Below are 17863 nucleotides of genomic sequence, written 5' to 3'. Positions count from 1 at the left end.
CCGTGATTAGAGACCAATTACAAAACTTCAAGAAAAAAAAAATCAGAGGTTAAGTAATTATTTCCAAAGATGCAAAGAGAATGTAAAACAGATGAAGTAATTGCAAAGTAAATACAGCCACAGCAATTACATGCATTTTAGATTATGAATGAACCAATTTCACAGATAATTCCCAAGCAGTTCTGGAATAGTGAAGTTTTGTGATAGTACTCACCGTTTTCAGAAGTCTGGGTTCTGCATTAAGCAAAGTTAACCCAGCCAGAGATCATCAAGGTATCAGAGGTGATTGTCTAACCATTCATCTGCTGCCATTGTGCCCCAGTCTCACTCTCACAGCCTTACCCAGTGCTCCCTGGGTGCTCTGATTCAGCTGGAGTTTTCCCATGAAGAAATAACCTTGGGCACCAGCTGCTTCTTGTCTTGCCTGACTGGATTAATGTTAAGGAATCTGCAGATGACAATGAAGGTATTGCACTGCAAAATGACAAAACAAGTTACAAACACACCCACAGAACTGCCAGATTGCCACCTTTGCCAGGAGTCCACACTGATGAATCACACCCATGTGGTTGGTACCCTTCCTCCTGGTGGAGGAGGCAGCTTCTGCTCTTCTGTATTTCACAGAACTACAGAATGGTTTGGGTCAGAAGGGACCTTAAGGATCACCCAGTTCCAACTCCTCTGCCATGGGCAGGGACACCTTCCACTAGACCAGGTTGTTCAGAGCCCCATCCAACCTGGCCTTGGACACTTCCAGGAATGAGGCATTCACAACTTCTCTGAGCAACAGACCTTCTTAACACCCCAAAACAAAATCTTATCAAGTTAATGCATCACCCTTTATAAATCCAAGATGACAGTGCTGACAGGAGCACAGCTGAAAAGCTCAGTGAGCAAGTAATAACCTTTTCTTTAGGGACACCCGATTGTAAGGGGTGACAATTGTCTGATGAACCTCGTGCCATGGCCACTGCTGGCTTTCCTAAATATCACCTCACCTCCAACAGCCAGATTCCCAACAGCCAGTAACATACAGCAAGTAGTTTATTGTAACAGATGAGAAATTCCTAAAGCTCTTCCTACTAACAAGGCTGCTTTCAAAGAGCTTTAGTCACTACATTTTTCCACATCCTTGCAATATGTTTACAGGGTTTCCTGAGATACTGTCATTTTGTCTGCTACCACAAATCCAAACATTCCTCAGCCACAGGAAAGTCTCCAATTTAGCTGAAAAGTAGGTATTATTTACTGTTCTGTTTTGATACAGCCAGTCTCACATCTCACATCAGCACTAAGTAGGAATTTAGCCAAGCACAATCATACACAGCCAACACAACCCACCTGGGAAGGTTAAATTACTTGTACCTGATACAACAGGAGGTAGAGATGAATTTAAAAAAATACCTCTAAGTAAGAAGGGCCAAAACCCAATCATGTTGAAGTATGGACACCTGTTTTAAAAGGCTTTAAAAGCCCATGTCACCTGGAGCTGTGCTTCTACATACCCTCTGAACCCTTATGATGGCAAAACTGAATGCTCCTTGATTGTCAAACATCTCCTCAACCTCAGCAATAGTCCTCTGAAGGACACAAAGACCAGCATCCTGCAACACTCAGATGCAAACCTGCTTCTCCCAGGAGGAATAACTGAATTTGTGCTCCCAGGGGGCTTGGAAAAAGACTGAAACCATGACTTCCAGCAAGGGGGGCACTCCAAACCCTAAACCAGCAGTATCAGTCTGAGGCTTTACAAGCTGGTCATGGTTGTTTTCATTCCTCAGGCTGGGAGGTGTGTGCCCAGACACCCAAAGGGAGTGGTTTGTCTTCTCAGCTCTTGCAAAATCCAATTACTCAAGATCTACGATCAGCTGCCACAATGCTGTGCTGTTTGATTTCTCGGAGATCAGAAACATCTCAGATAACTTTAACAGCAGCCAAAAGCAGCTGTGAAAACCTGTTTTTACCATCCCTTTGAAAAGAGTTAACAGACTTCTGAAAATTTATGACTTTAATGAATACAAGGTATTTATTTAAAAGCTCAACAGATATTTTTCTACACAACTCAAAGTTGAAACTTGCATGACGTCACAGGCTTCCATCAGAAACTTCACTACCATGAAGCAACGTTAATGAAAAAAGTCATCTTTGTGGAAAAAATCAAAAAAGTAGACCTGTAATTTCGGTGTGTTTGGTTTTTTTTACTATACTTTGTATGCAAACAAAACCTTTTTAGAGAATCTTGTTAAGATTGAATAAAAACCTTAAGAGTTTAAAAACACCCTTTTGTTGTTCTGTTCCTCATTTACCTTTACCCTCATATGTATCCCTATTAAACATCCCACACCACAGTCTTCAGTTCTTCACTATACACTTAAGTGCTTCATGCATTCATCCATGTTACTGAATGGAACAGGGAGCCTAAAAAGAGGCTCTGAAGATGCACATTAAGGTCAGTTCAATATGAACCAACAGGGGGGAAAAAAAAGAGAGAAAGAAGAAATCCTGAGAAGTTACATTTGCAAAAAGCCCAGTAAGCTTTCCAAATATTTGGATCCTAAGCCATCCTGACAGTCAGGAACCAGAGCATCCCAGTGAACAAATGAAAATCTGAAAGCCTCAAATGGAGACTGTATAAATACTTTGGCCTGCCCTCCCCCCGCAACTCCTCCTGCAAAGGATTTACTAGCATACAAAATCATTCCTGAACAGAACTGAGAAGACATTTGAACAGGTTTTTATACTGATTTTATTTGCTGAGTTTGGATAGCATGCATCATTTTACAGCACCAGTATAAAGTCAGTGAAGCACACAGCTCGTAGGAACTTGTACTGTGGAATGTCTTCAAAACCATTACCCTCTCCCCCTCCACCGCAGTACATAACACTGGCTGAAGACAGGACAGACACATATCAGGGCAACTTCCTTATGGCTAAAAATACTCATAGCAGCGACTTTTAAAGAAGGGTTCATTAAATCAAGTCATTGCACTTGGGTCATTTATTGCTATAGCAAACAAAGGCCATTAAATAACAAATGCCTTCCATTTGTGGCTTTAACTGATTGTCTTGTTCTGTTCATCCTCTACAAGCTCACACAGAGGCACAACTTCTGCAGAGCAAATCCATCCCAAGATTTGTTTCGTGCTCCAACCACAGCGAAGAGCTTGTATAACAAAACTGAGTATTCCATTAGGTTCAATTCTTGCTTTCCATCACCTGCTTTCGGGGTGAATTCCAAGCAAGGGTTTAGTGTCTGACGAGAAGCATTGCTGCTGCACATGATTCCTCAACATAAACACATGGCTCAACCCTTCATTTGTGGTGCATTTAGGCAATTCGAAGTTAAAAGCATTAATATTGAATCAGCTTATTACCAATTTGACTAGCAAATATTCCTCAATACCTGCATAGTATATTAATCAAATTTCATTAACTATTTGAATCAGCAATTGATGAACATCCTCCAGATGACTTTCTGACATTTAATGTTTTATGATGCATCAACTGTGGAAAAAGTACACTCTCAAGAAGCAACACTTCCATGTCACTTGAGCTAGTGACATACTAAATAATTACTATATGTATGACTACTCCCATGAATAGAAGTTTAATTACTTCTTTAATTGGTGAAGTTGCCAAACTATGTGACACTTTTTTTTCATTTAAATTACAGCAGATCAAAATGAGATGAGCTGATTACTAACAGAATTAATGCATTTTGACTGGCTTTCTAAAGCTGTATGTTTTTTAATTCTTTAATCAAACAAACACAGCAATAAATACCATTGTCTCCCACCACTTTGCATATTATTTGTATATTGTTCTGCTGCAAGTGCTGAGCTCAGGGGTTAAAGATAATGGTAATCCACAAGATCTCAACTGTTTTCCATAAAATAAAGACTCTGTCTTGGACATCAGCAAAATCATGTCAAAGCAATTGTTCCAATTACTCATTAAAATACAAAGGTGTTATTAAATTTAGAGGTACACAGTATACTGAGAAAGGTCATGGCATAAATATATAAATATTGAGACCTTTTGAGAGTATCAAAGTTCCAAAGGGATTTATTTGGAGACATGTTATAAACAAAACCTGACTACTGTAAAAACAGATCAAGATGCATATTGAACCATTACAAAGACTGATGACTTCAGTTTAGACACACAGGTACACAGACGTCGTGACTTAAGGTTTCCTTTTCCATGCTGTATACTGGAGTATTTCAGGCACATCAGGTTAAGACTGGACTCAAGCCTTTTTTCTGTATTTCCTGCATTTTGTGGTTTTACAAACTGATTTTTTCATAATGTCATGATTCAGTCCTAAGTCCCTTTTTAATCCAATAGTGCAAGTGACAAACCGTTCTGCTGAACTACTCGGATTAGATCATCCATTCTCACTACAATGCATAGGAGTTTCACCTGCTTCATTGCACTAACAAATTCCTATCTCATTACTCAACTTATAAACAGCATAGTATTAATATTCTCACTGCAGACAGGCACAACAGCATAACCCTGGGTGAGACTGCCAAAATTATACAAATATCATATACTCCCTTTTGCGTGTAGGGGAAAAGTAGTGACTACAATTACAATACAGTTATTCCACCCCTCCCAATAGACTATTTTACAGATTAGTTGTAAAGATAGATCACCCTATTTATAGTATACATCTCTTTAAAAATTAAGCTACAGGTATTCCATAAAAATCTATTAAGAATTCCCTCTCCTTTCTATACAGATTCAGTAGTATTTTCTAGCAAACCAAAAAAATAAGGTCTGCAATTCCAGCACAGTAAGAAATAAGGCCTCTTTTATATTGGCAAAAAAATTACACCATTATTCTTTTTTGTTTTCTTATCTCTCTGAATATAAGACTATATTCCTTTTTTTACTATATTTTTTCTTTAAGACTGTAGAACAACAGCATCCATCATTATGAAATAAGAGTCAGTTCTCCTTGTGTTCAGCTTTGAATTCCTGGTGAGTTAAAAACATTGAGTCCATAGCTCTCATGTAGACATCACTGCTTTCTTCAATTTTTCTATTTCAAGCTGGAAAATGGACATTTTGAAAAGAAAGTTAGCACTAAAGTAGCAATAAAGGAAAGTCTTCAGAGCTTTCACCAAAGTTGTAACATTTTCAAATACACTGAAGTTAATAATATTGTAACATTACTGCATATAACAGCTCAATATTTACAGCTGATTTGGTAATACCATATTGCTAAACAAACAGGAACAGAAAATCATTAAGAATTTGCCTACAGTTCTGGTACATCTTGTCAGATAAACTCACTCTGAACAAAGCAAAGCTGAGTTATGGAATCACTTGATGTGTCCCAATGTGATGCTGCATCATCACCTCAGAGTAACTTTCTACAACAGCCTTCATACAAAACACTGTGCCATGATCAATTTGTATTTCTTCAAATGCACTTAGGGGATACCTGGAAGTTACCTCTTCTTCATCCCCAGTGCATATTTAAGGCAACTGCATTGATTGCTTTAGAGACACGTTAAAAAGTGGACTCACCAGAAGTTGTTCTCAAGTGTCAAAAGTAGCTTTGTAGTCAGTAAGATGCACTACTTCACAAACAAAATGCCCTTTCGTACCAGACTGAAATAACTTCCTACAATGAGCTCATCCTATTAACTACTTAATGGCATCATACTGCAATGCAGGCAGTGGTCTTCATCTATGAATTGAGGAGTGGTGTTCATTCATAAGGAAATTTTTCAGATGCATTCTGTTCTTTTGGCCAATTATCCACACTTAATATTTAGACACTTCATCAAAAATTTAGAGCAGTTTACTTTTGCCCTGTTTTTCTTTTGATTCCCTAAAGTAAATTTGTCTTTCAATCTTAAAAAAGCAAAGTACTACCTGTCCAGTTGGACATATTTCTAGCAACACTAAACTGAACTCACACCTCAACACCCACACACTTTGTTAGAAATAATATTCCAGGTAACAAAAGCTGAACTTGGATCTTCTATATACATCCAACTGCCTTGTGAAGGATTCATTCAACCACACACTAACACAGCAATGCAAAAAAAGACTGAACAGGTTTGTTGAGACTTTCCTGTGACATCGAATTCCAAAACAATGCCTACTTCTGAACTACCCACCCCTTCCCAAACCGGTAACTTTACCTCCAGATTGCTTCGCAACAGCTTCTCCTCTTCCAAATCCTTCTTTAGTTTTTCCAGTTCTCTCCTAATAGTAAAGATACCAGAAATACAAGTTAGAGAGGGGCAGAAAAAATCTTCACATCACTGAGGACACAGGCTTTGTTTAAATTTTACAAGTGAAATTCAGATATGAAGGTACATGCCCACTAGTGAATTGTTACTCAAATCTGTTGGACCACGAGCTTCCACCAACTCCCAACACTTATCTATCACAATGCACCTATTCCTAATTGTTAATCACAATTTTAAGTAGGCTACTTAAAAGTTCGAAACGTTATGTAACCTGTAAAGTTGAATTTAAGGTAAAATAACCTGGCAATTTCTACAAAGAGAACAAATTACTTAGAACAGAAAATCAAGAAAGTGCTAAGAATTGTGATCGTACACGGTGGAGTCACCATGATCACCAGTTTGAATATCTTTCTCTACTAACAGTCATGGCAATACTGCAAACACTTGTGCACAGTGTTACACAAGGCCAGCACAGGTACTTACGTTATTACATTATTGCCACAAAAAATTACCTACTTTTCCTTACAGTGAAAGCATAAACTGTTTGAGAAGCACTTTCAAAAAGCTGTAGCAAATGCAGGAGTGCAAATGTGTACAAATTCCAAAAATATTCTGACATCACATTTGTTCATATTTAGGACATTTAGTTGGATCAACTTTGAAAGAAAAGTTCTAAATTAATATTAATATATTATCATACAATAATTTTCTTACTTTTAATTCTGGCAATAAAGACATTTATAAGATTCTCTATATATCCCTTTGGAGACGAGAAAGAAAATATTTACCCATGTTCTTTCTTCAGTGCGTCTATTAAACCCATCAAATCATTAATCTGAGTCCTGAGTTCTTCCATAGTAATTTTTTCATCATCAGTTTCTCCTTTAAGTTGGATGTCTCCAGGTAAAAAGTCAAGTATGACAGAACTTGGTCTCTGAGATGAAGATGTAATTGGGCTGAATGCAGATGGCTGAAAAAATAAATTAGTAGAAAGCTAAGAAACAAAAACTTTATGAACTGACCACTTACAACACACAGGGTGGGAGCTAAACATGCACAAGCTTCTTTAATATTCAATCTAAAAGGTAAAACAATGTCCAGTTCAAAGGTACTACTGTAATACACAAAATAGTTATTTCATAATTAATAGTTCTTAATTAAGAGTTTCCCCGAGGTTCCTGAGGGCACTAAAAAAGTACTCACAGTCCAGTTCTCTACACTTAAAAATGTGGTTTAATGGAGCCCATTGGATCATTATAAATAAACTTTTGTGCACTTTGCTGATCTGCTTAGGTGTTCTGTCTGTCAGGAGACCAAAGGCTGAGCAAAACTGGAAGTTACTTGGGAAATACCACCTGATACAACAGTTCTCATCAGAACTGATGCACTTTATACCAAAGATAAATGAACTTCGTACTAAAGTTTTTACTATGAACTTATACTAAATGACACAGTTCACTTGCAGTTAAATACAATCATTTGCCTTTAGGTCATTGCATCAACCTATACTGGAAACACAAGCAAAATGAACAGAACACCAAGCTGCCTGGTACTCCTCTAGCTCCTTGGTGTCATCATACCTTTTTTGTTTCAACTGGCTTTGGTTTGGCACTTTCTTCTTCTTTCTGCACCTTCAGATTTTTTTCTGGACTCACATTCTGACTTCCCTGGTACACCATTCACAAAAAATGAAAAGGTTTTCAGAATTAAAAAAAATTAAAATTAAATTAAAAAAAACCAGAACTGTCACATATTTCTAAAGATTCAATAGTAAAGGGGAAATAAGTAATGAAATTTAAAATTGCTAGACTAGAAGATATTCAGTTAAATTTAAAAATAGGAATCTTGGGCAGGGTTTTCAAGCATATCTGCAATACCAAAGTCCTTGATGTTTTGGGGAGCCTGTAGGTGTTTCCATAAAACATAAATGGTTGGTGACTACAGATGGTAACTGGCATAACTGAACTGTACAACACCCAATGACAAAAACTGATTTCAAGGAGTTGGCCCCACATGCTTCTCATTGTCTGACAATCTCACATCAGCATGTAAGATCACAAGTCTCACGTTACAGCAACATTAAATTCCAAATTTGTAGTGACCATTTGCTAGCCTTGTAAGACACTGCAGACACCTTCAAAACTGTGTGTATGTGCAACACCTATTCCACCATCAGTCATGACAGAAGAGCTGAATATTTCCTGCAGCAACACCCCATGGAACAGAAAGACTCCTCCAGCTGCAAGCAACTCAATCCTGTTGTTTCTCTTACATTCACTTCCCTGCTGGGAATGGTTATTCCTCTAGACACAGTCTATAGGAACCGAACCTTTGTGGCAATATGCTCTCGGGTAAATGGTTCACAGGACTGTTTCCCAGTGCAGTCCTGTTTCCTGGGAAGTTAGTTAGTAGTTCACTAGGACAAAAACACCCCCAATATACTCACAGGACTGCTATTGAAACGTGAGGGCAGCCTCCTACCAGGCATCTTGGGCCGGTTCGCAGTCGGGTGTGACAGATTATCTGAGGTAGCTATTACATCATCAAAGCTTAACAGATCTAGAAAGAGATGAAAACAAAGACCACCATCAAGACCAGAAAGTTCTGCTGTGTTCTTTTTATCGCTTTATTTTCCTTAAGTAAAAAAAAAAAAAAAAATTCAGAATTCTTACTATTTCAAAGACCTTCAGCACATACAATACAGGAGCCACATGAAACAACTACATGACTTGGACATGTCTGGCAAATCATATTTTCCCCTTGAAAAAAATTAAGAGTTAACTCAAATGAATTTCAAGTTATGAACATAACTGCTGTAGTGGCAGGGCAGCATAAAACAAACCTAACGAGTATCTGCAGAAAAACATATTTATTACTTCTTTCAAGAGCTGCCATATTCAAATACTTGAGAGCCTATTTTGTTATTGCTAACCTTGTATGAAAATACAAGTTTACTGACTAAGACAAAAATAAAGATAACCCAGTAAAGTACACACTGGTGTATGTCACACATTGGTGAAAGTAAATTAACAGCATTAACTGCACATATGTCTGTGCAGGGTAGTTTTTTTCATATGCAGTATCTAAAGAAAATACACAACTTCATAAATCTGTAGTAAAACACTTCAAAACTCCATTCTGATAATTCATTAAATACTATAAATCTCTTTGCTCATCAGTCTCTTATGCTCACAGTTCTAGGTAATCTCTCAGATCAGCAGAAATACTTTATGTCCTCTGAGAAGAGGCAATTTTAGGAAAAAAACATTAACAGAAATAACTGAACATAACTAATCTAATAACACAAGTACTTCACCTAATTAACAACTGGACTTCTTAACTATTTCACCACAAAAATAAACATACTTACCTGGCAACAGATGTGTAGTGAGATTAAGTTGTGGTTTTTATTTAAACATTGACATAAGATTACAGTTATATATTTTACAACCCAAATTCATCACTTATTTTATATATTCTAACTAAAATGCCACCCAGTATTTACTACAGGCACCAAAAGTAATGTTTAAGATTGTTTTGGGGGTTTTTTTGTGTGATCTCTGATTCTTCCATGACATTATGATTTAGCAAACAGAACCTTCTTTCCCTATGTTTTCACTCATTTTGAATCTACAGCAAGAGGTCAGATAAGAATAAAAAACCCTGTAAACACTGAGCCAGACCATTCATACTCCTTCAGTGTCTGGAGGACTTAAAATCATCTGATTAATGCAAGTTTTACTCACACATTGTCAAAGCTAATTTATACCTGCACGTACTGAGTTTTCCACTGAACGTTTTAATTGATTTTAAAGTCTTCTCATATTAATATCCTTGAAGTCCTTAAAACATTCACCTCTTTTGGACAGCCCTGATCAGACCTACTTCATCCCCCATTCCCTTGTTGAAATGAAAGCATTTGTAACACTATCTGTTACCAATCAGTTTTGCTGCTTTTTACTTCTACGAAAGAGAATGTCAAAAGAGTCTTTTGCAAACATGCAACCACATCTGCAATTTAAAAAGCAGGGAAGAAAAATAAAGAAGGGAGAAACAGAAGAATGATGAATGGCAAGCAGCTGATGGAAAAGAGGATGAGGGGGAAATAAATGTGAAGGGATTTCTGTTGCCAATACAGTATTTAATACAAGACAAGCAACAGTGACCAAAGGGTGTATCTGCATGGTCTTTACTCAATTATCAGTAATCCCAGAGTACTAATCCATCACAGAATCACAGAATGGTATGGTTTGGAACAGACCTTAAAGAACACCTCATTCCACACTCCCCCACCACAGGCAGGGACACCTTCCACTAGACCAGGTTGCCAAAATGCAAATTAGGATTTATGTTACCTAGATGTTATTAAAAAGCTAATAAGAAAAACATATATGCCTTTTCCTCCATTTCAGTAATTTCTAACTGTAAACAATCCTCCTTTTGTCATTCTGCAGAAATGACAAATCATTTGGCAGGAAATTTAAATAAGAATTAAAAATTGAGTTGCTATTATGATTGTAATGCCAGCCCTGTCTCTGCGAACAAAGCAAACATCAGGCATATTAAGAATATTATGAATTTACTAAGAATAATGTGATATTAAAAAAAAAAATCACAATATTTGACAAGGCTTGAAGATGAAGACTGCTACAGTCTTGAACTGTAAATCATTTAAATATAGATGGTAGGATAACACTAAAGCCAAGAATTTTTTCCACGTTATTAGGAGTTTCTAAAGGAAATTGTTACATTTGAGAGAATTGTTCAGCATTAAAATATTACCAGCAGATTACAGTCAGAGGGAATTCTGACTGCACTTGCATTTTCATTTTTACCTCTCCATTAGTATAGGGAAGAAATTAGAACACAGGTTGGTGGGGATTTGTGTTTGTGTTTTTGACGGTGGGTTGGTTGGTTTCCTTGCAGGCTTAGGGGGTTTATTTGATTGTTTTTCTTTTTAAACAAGATTTTTAGTTATTTTAAGAGAAAATTAAACCAGTAAACCATTAAACCAATAGACATACTGATGAAACCCACTGTAAGTTCACAGTTTACACTCATTTCAATCAATAAAGTGATTTATCAATTAAGATTCTTATAGACAGCCTGTGAGTAACTGCTAAAGAAAATCCCATCATAGTGCCAAAAGAGCAATACCACACATCTGGGGATACTCTGAGTCAAAACAGAATTTTAAGGTTGAGCAAGGACACCTTTCTTTCTAAGAACACAAGCTAAGCTCAAACAGTTACACTGGATGGACTACTAGAAATGTCTCTTCTGTAAGCTTACCATGGATCCATCACAGAACTGTTAGGAGCTTGGATATAATTAGGTGAGAGGTTAAGATTTGTGAGTGCTTCAAGTGTATTCACAGCAGTTTGCCTTAAAAAGCCTTCACAAAAAGAAGCAAAGCTGAAGGGGTGTCCAAAGAAATTACAGTTCCACTACCTCATATATCTTGGGTGTTTAAACCCCAGCCACAAGTGAAATGTATCCAATATTTCAGAGGACAAAAACTCACATTAATCTGTGGAGTAAGAAGATGGCAGCCCTTTCTCCTATTTCTCATCCTGCTGAGATTTCACCCCCCAAAATTTAGGGGACAGATATAAGCTTTCAAATATTCACATGAGCAGTCAAGCAATAGTAAGGTATTTGATACAATTAAGAATGTGCCTAATACAGAACTTCTAAAACTACTGTTTTACAAGACTCATGATAAACTAAATAGTCAACACTAATGGATCCACTGCCTAAAAGCTTCAAAATTGCATAATTTATGTGTACAGAATGATAAATCCTTCCAACCTACATATACCTAAAGGTACTGAACACATTTCACTATAAACAAACACTAGGTTTGGCTTATCAATAGCTGAAATGTAAGTTTTTTTCTTATTTTGTTTTAATCCCCAAAAGTTCCTAATTGAAAAGCATACTTAAAAGTAACTTCTTTTAACAGCTAAGGAAAACAGGCATTCAAACAAACAAATAAAGCATTTTAAATAGAAACCCCAAAGTTTTACTACCAATAACTGCAAATGAAAATCACGCTTATGATGTTAAGAAGAGGATATGTGTATGGAATAAAGCATTTGGATTTCCTTATAGATTGTTATCTTACCAAAATGGAGAAGGGTAGGGTAATTTCCTGACACGTAAGAAGGGAAACATGGCAAACAGGATAGGAAACAAAATCTGGAAAGAAAAGTCAAGGAGAGGAATGTCTAGAAAAAGATTCTGAACAAAAAATTATTTTACAAAGCAGGAAAAAGAAACATTTGTAGAAGAAACAGAATTGCTTTACATGTTCAGCATGCCAGTATTAAAGCTTTAGTCTTTCACAGCACTTGAATTCTATTCCATCAGAGAAACATTTATGCATTTTTTCAAATAACACTTCAGAAGGAGCTATTTCAATGTGATCAATGTTTCTGAATGGTTTTGAGTATTTGTCCTCATTTGATGGCTGGGGGTCTAATTTTGGTAGACTAGGTTGTTTTTTTCCTTACACAATATGTACAGCTTCTCCTTATGCTACATGGAAAGTGGCTCAACCTACACCACACTAAGTTGCAGAAAACCAGAACCCATACTTAAAAATCAACTGATTTTCTAAAATTTCATTCACTTCAGGATCATAATCTAAAGGTGCAGGGGAGGAACTAAAAATAAAGACTCTGGTAAAGCAGTTGCCAGCCTCAGCCATACATTTTCCCTCATCTTTTAGCATCTATTCTGGTTATTGTAAGATTAAACAGCCTTAAACGTTATATAAGGACCCAACATCTTTTGAGTTTTAGAGAGCCTTGGCTGCACAGAGTATTAGGTCTTTAGCAGCAGAATATACACAAGGAAAAAGAGCATGAGATTCATTATGTTTTACTGGCAGGATTTTGGACTAGTCTTTTTTCGCAAGAGTAATAAAACTAAAAGTGACTTATGTGGATTGTTTTGAGGAATGTTTGACATAACAGAGGATTTTCGAAACTGTCCTTCAATAGCAGCTCCTTGACCCTGTCAGTGCTGCATCCCCACATGGACTCCCTGAGCCAAACAAGGGCCACTGAACAGACCTCACCCACAGGCTTGTTCCGCACCTCTGTCCACCCCACCATCTGGGTATTAAAAACTTTACTTTCTCCATAAGCCTGAACAAACTTATGTCAATAAAACAGAATTCACTGATTTATTTTTTTTTCTAAACTGTATGAAACTAAGGGGTTTTATATATATATGAACACCTAATATCACAGCTAATATGTTACCAGTGTGGTTATAGATAACCACAAGGTAACTGCACCTGAAGAAGAAAAAAATATATTCCATCTGTTTTCATAGGGAGTTTTTTCCTGAGGTTCAGTGATACTGTGCTATACAGTAACACTTCTAATACAACCCCAGAGATAATCACAGAATGGTTTGGGTTGGAAGGCACCTTAATATCACCCAGTTCCAACCCCACTGCCATGGGCAGAGACACTTTCCACTAGACCAGGTTGCTCAGAGCCCCATCCAACCTGGCCTTGAACACTTCCAGGGATGGGGCAGCCACAGCTTCTCTGGGCCACCTGTGCCAGAGCCTCACCTCCCTCAGGGAAGAACTTTTTTCTAGTATATAATCTGAGTAGTAGGACAAGGCTCACATTTTAAGATTAGGTTTGCATCCCTCCTTCATCTCTCAGCTTATTTTGGTCTGGAAGTCTTTCTTCCATACCCTCACTCAAACTCATCTTTAAGTAGAGGCAATAGTTAAACTGCCAATTCAAAAGCTCCAAAATAAAGCCTATCACAGCACAGGTACAGACTTTCTGGGAAATAAAAAATGAATTTCTCCTTTAGGGTATCACTGATAATATTTGTAGTGTTTCCAGGATATATGATTACCTGCTGAAGACCAGCTTTCTGTGGCTCAGGAAAATATAACTTTTGTGTTACAAACAAACAAGAACTAACCTTTACTCATACAAAGCATTTATGCTTAGAAGCATATTTTAAAATGCTTAATAAAAAAATCAGGAGCACTCTTTTCTATTCGTAAACTGCTTCAGTTTTTCTAATGCATTATTTTTATCTTCTAGATGAATTTATTAAACTTTAGAACCAACTATTCCACAATCAGAATATCATCATTGGCCTAAAAAATTAAATAAATCAAGCTATATTATTTTAAAATGTATTATTACTAAAAACCTTTTCTGAGATGAAAAGTTACATTTGAGACGTGCAAGACACATACTGCAAGTACAAGTCACTAAATCTTTTTATATGCTGGTTAATCACACAATTAATTTAGAGTTTAGAAAAATATGCCTGCAGCAGGTGATCTCTGCCTAAGAGACACACAAAAGTCTCATATCAGTTGCACTGTCAGTAAAGGATGAAAGGTAACTATATAGTAGCTCAGTCTGATCCTCAAATGTGGGTGCTTTAACCAGTGTTAAGGTTTTTACTGGATATGTCTAGAATGAAAGAGATGCCAGGTTTGGTTCAAGGTGCATCAAGCAAAGCCTTATGCATGAAATTCAAATGTACAATGCTCATGCTGGCCCAAATTTAAGGTATGATAAAAGTCATAATCTAGAATAGCTCTGAACTTAAGAAGGCTGAAGGTAACAGTATTACTAAAAATACACGAGTTAGCTGGAAAAGCAAAAGTTATCTGAAATGCAAGAGCAGAACAAACAGAACCAGTCAGTAAGAAAAACAACGTCATAAAAACTCAAGATAAAAGTAGCAGCTAAAAAAGCATGCATTCAAATTAGAAGAACAAATCATTACCTACATTTCCCCCTTCCTGTCCACTGTTACAACACAGAGCTCATCAGCCACCTCCAAATACCCTGCTGACATCTGTTCATCCCTTCATCCCTTCCTCACTCTTACCTTCAGTTATCTTCAGCAATTCTAAAAACTACATTTTTCACTGAACAGGTAAAACCACACTCAGTGGTATTTTGAGTAAATGACCTAAAAAGCTTATTCCAAAACCCTGTGAAACACTGCAATCCAAAGAAAGACCCAAAAGAACATTTACTCTTTTCTTACCTGATTCTTTAGAGCTCTTTACCACAAGTGAATCTACCTCTACTGATTTTGGTCTATGTGGTAATGGTTCAGAGTCTAACTTTGGTTTTGCTACTGGCTCAATTTCAGATTTCGGTCGAAGAGAAACAACTTCTCCATTAGTTCTGTAGTGAGAAAAAAACCAACAAAACATACCTAGTCAAGAGATTAAACAGTTTAACAGTAAAACATTCCAAGAATTAGATGTAAACGGAAAAATATTGTTTTCTAAAGCCTTGGTTAAAATCAAGTCTTTTGGAGACCAATTTTATTCCTATAAAAGCCAATTCTTCTGTTCCAGCTCTCGTAGAATTGTCAAACATGTACAAACCCGTTGTGAAAATAATCCAGAACTTTTTCTACAGGGTACACTTTGGCTCTGCAGTCCAAAGTATTACACTTCAGAAAACAAGCAAGCTGAATAACATCTTCAGGAATCTCTCTCGAACTAATTCAGAATCTGACTCCTTGAAATTAAACAAATATTCCTGCACAGGAAAAAACCTGCCAAGAACAAGTTATTTCTTGCTTGATGTAGAATAAACTACCCTGTACGCACGGCTTTTGTTCTACCATGCATTCTTTGCATATCTGCTCACATCATTCACAGACACCAAAAAAAAAAACAAACCCACCAAAAACCCCAAAGAAATAAACCTCCCACCAAAATAAATAAACAAAAAAGAACAGATAACATTTTCCTTTAAAATTCTTGCCATCACGAACCCTGGCTGACTGGGCCTATATGTGTGTGGTGGGGGTGACAACTGACCAGTTGTCACCTTCAGTGTGTCCCTGTCATTAATTCACCACCCAAAGCCTTTATTTGGAAATTTTACTGCAGCAGCAGAAGACACAGCAGCCTTATCTTCCTAAAACAATTTCAAACCTTCAGACATTTTTAAATACCTCTAAGATTTAAAGGTTTCAATTACTAAAGGCTACAGACCTCTATTTAACTGCACATGTATACTCCCTTTAGAGTCATAATTATTTTCTAAACAAGAGAACATGATTTGTGGCTTAAAAAAGTAAAATCTTTACTCAGGAAAGTCCCCAAATGCCAAGTCAATATAACACAATTCTATACTGAAAAGGTATTTAAGGTGCAAGCTCTTTGATGTAGCAGATGTCTGCTCCTTTATTTGCACAAGGCCAAGTGCATCATGACCTTACTTTCTCAAGGTTCTTTCAAGCCAACTGAACATCCCAAGGGGACAGTAACCCATCAGCAGTTTATTTACAATTCTGGGTAAGGATCTAGCAAATACTTTGATGGAGAAAGAAAGGAACACTGTGTGGGAGAACATACTGATGTAAAATTAGTCTTAGAGAAAAACTATAAATAATTGTTTTCATTTCATGAGAAAAAAAAATTAAGTGGATCTAAAAAGTATTTGTCCCTGTTTGTCCAGTAATCCAACTGAAAAGGCTCAACAGTACAGAGAGTCAATGTGCTTCTGTACTAAGTGCTTTTTCCCCCCCAGAGGAGAACATGAGCCACACTGAGTGCCTTTAGCACAGGTACTACCTGTGCTCAATTCTGCCTTTCCATCTATCTTGTCCTACACAAAGTGCTGAAACACTGAGGCAGCTCAAATCTTCAGAGGTTTTTTCAACACAATAATAATTCTCAAGGACCGTGTCCCCAGATTCTTTTACACCACCAAGCTACTGTAGTTACAGCTTCTACTACATTGTGGGGCAGGCTCAAAGCAAAGCAGCCCCCAGGTGTGTAAGTTCACCTGGTTACTTATGCTGTAATACTGACTCTGAGATGGATTCAATGTCTCAAAGAATTTGAAAGGTTTACATTCACATTGATAAAGACTTGTTGGAAAACTAAGACACTGGTTGGTGTAGGGCAAAATTTATCCTTTTCACCCTTAAAACACACATTTCTGCCCACCTCAACCATGAGGGAAGACCAAACAACAAACCAAATAAAATATACTCAGTGCACACAGTTTAAGTTGTACTGACTTGGGTGCAGGTGATGGCAAACCAGGTTTATCCGGGCGCTTTGGGTGCAGGAGTCCTGCTCTCAGCAAGCTGTTAGTCTTGCTTGGAGGAATAGGCTTCTTGGGTGGTACTTGAGGAGCTTGTGGTTTCAAAGGCTTCTGATCCAAAGCTCCTTTTTCATCTGACAAAATAAGTTACTATTTTAAAAACACCACACTGTCTATAAAATTCTTACACCACTAATCCATCAGAAAGCAACTGCTGTCAGAAATACCTTCTCTGAAGATCAAAGTGAAAAACAGATATGTGTCTTAAGTGATGCCTTATCAAGACACACAAACTACTTACCTGAACTTAAAAAACATTATCTTAAAGTAAGCAAAATGCCTTTCTACTGACGTGAAACCATGGTAAGAAATTATGGATCACATTATCACACTACAAATGACAGCTAAGAACCAAGAGTCTCTCTGTACAGCAGCACAGATAAAGCTATTGCTTTATCTTTTTTTTGAATTCACCTTATCTCCTTTTAAAGAGATAGGGTTTGGGTTTTATTTTGTTGTAACCAGACTTCTTCCATGCACACAAAGCAGCATAATTATCTCTGAGAAAAAAGG

The 17863-nt window shown here is 37.0% G+C and overlaps 1 protein-coding gene across 1 annotated transcript in view; it reads right to left on the bottom strand.

Moving 5' to 3' along the window:
- Positions 1 to 2727: 2727 nt before the first annotated feature.
- The window catches only part of CD2AP (CD2 associated protein), an 81117-nt gene continuing 65981 nt past the window's right edge, over positions 2728 to 17863 (bottom strand). Inside the window, exons 13-19 of the mRNA XM_029965767.1 lie at positions 17265 to 17424; positions 15264 to 15406; positions 8659 to 8771; positions 7793 to 7879; positions 7001 to 7182; positions 6162 to 6225; positions 2728 to 5057 (exon numbers count right to left, since the gene is read on the bottom strand). Coding sequence (XP_029821627.1) covers positions 5016 to 5057; positions 6162 to 6225; positions 7001 to 7182; positions 7793 to 7879; positions 8659 to 8771; positions 15264 to 15406; positions 17265 to 17424 — 791 coding nt within the window. The 3' untranslated portion in view covers positions 2728 to 5015. The remainder of the gene's footprint in view (positions 5058 to 6161; positions 6226 to 7000; positions 7183 to 7792; positions 7880 to 8658; positions 8772 to 15263; positions 15407 to 17264; positions 17425 to 17863) is intronic.

This window comes from Manacus vitellinus, unplaced genomic scaffold (assembly GCF_001715985.3).
Source record: "Manacus vitellinus isolate BGI_N305 unplaced genomic scaffold, ASM171598v3 scaffold_11_pilon, whole genome shotgun sequence".
Lineage (NCBI taxonomy): Eukaryota > Metazoa > Chordata > Aves > Passeriformes > Pipridae > Manacus > Manacus vitellinus.
This window is presented reverse-complemented; position numbering and strand designations above follow the sequence as displayed.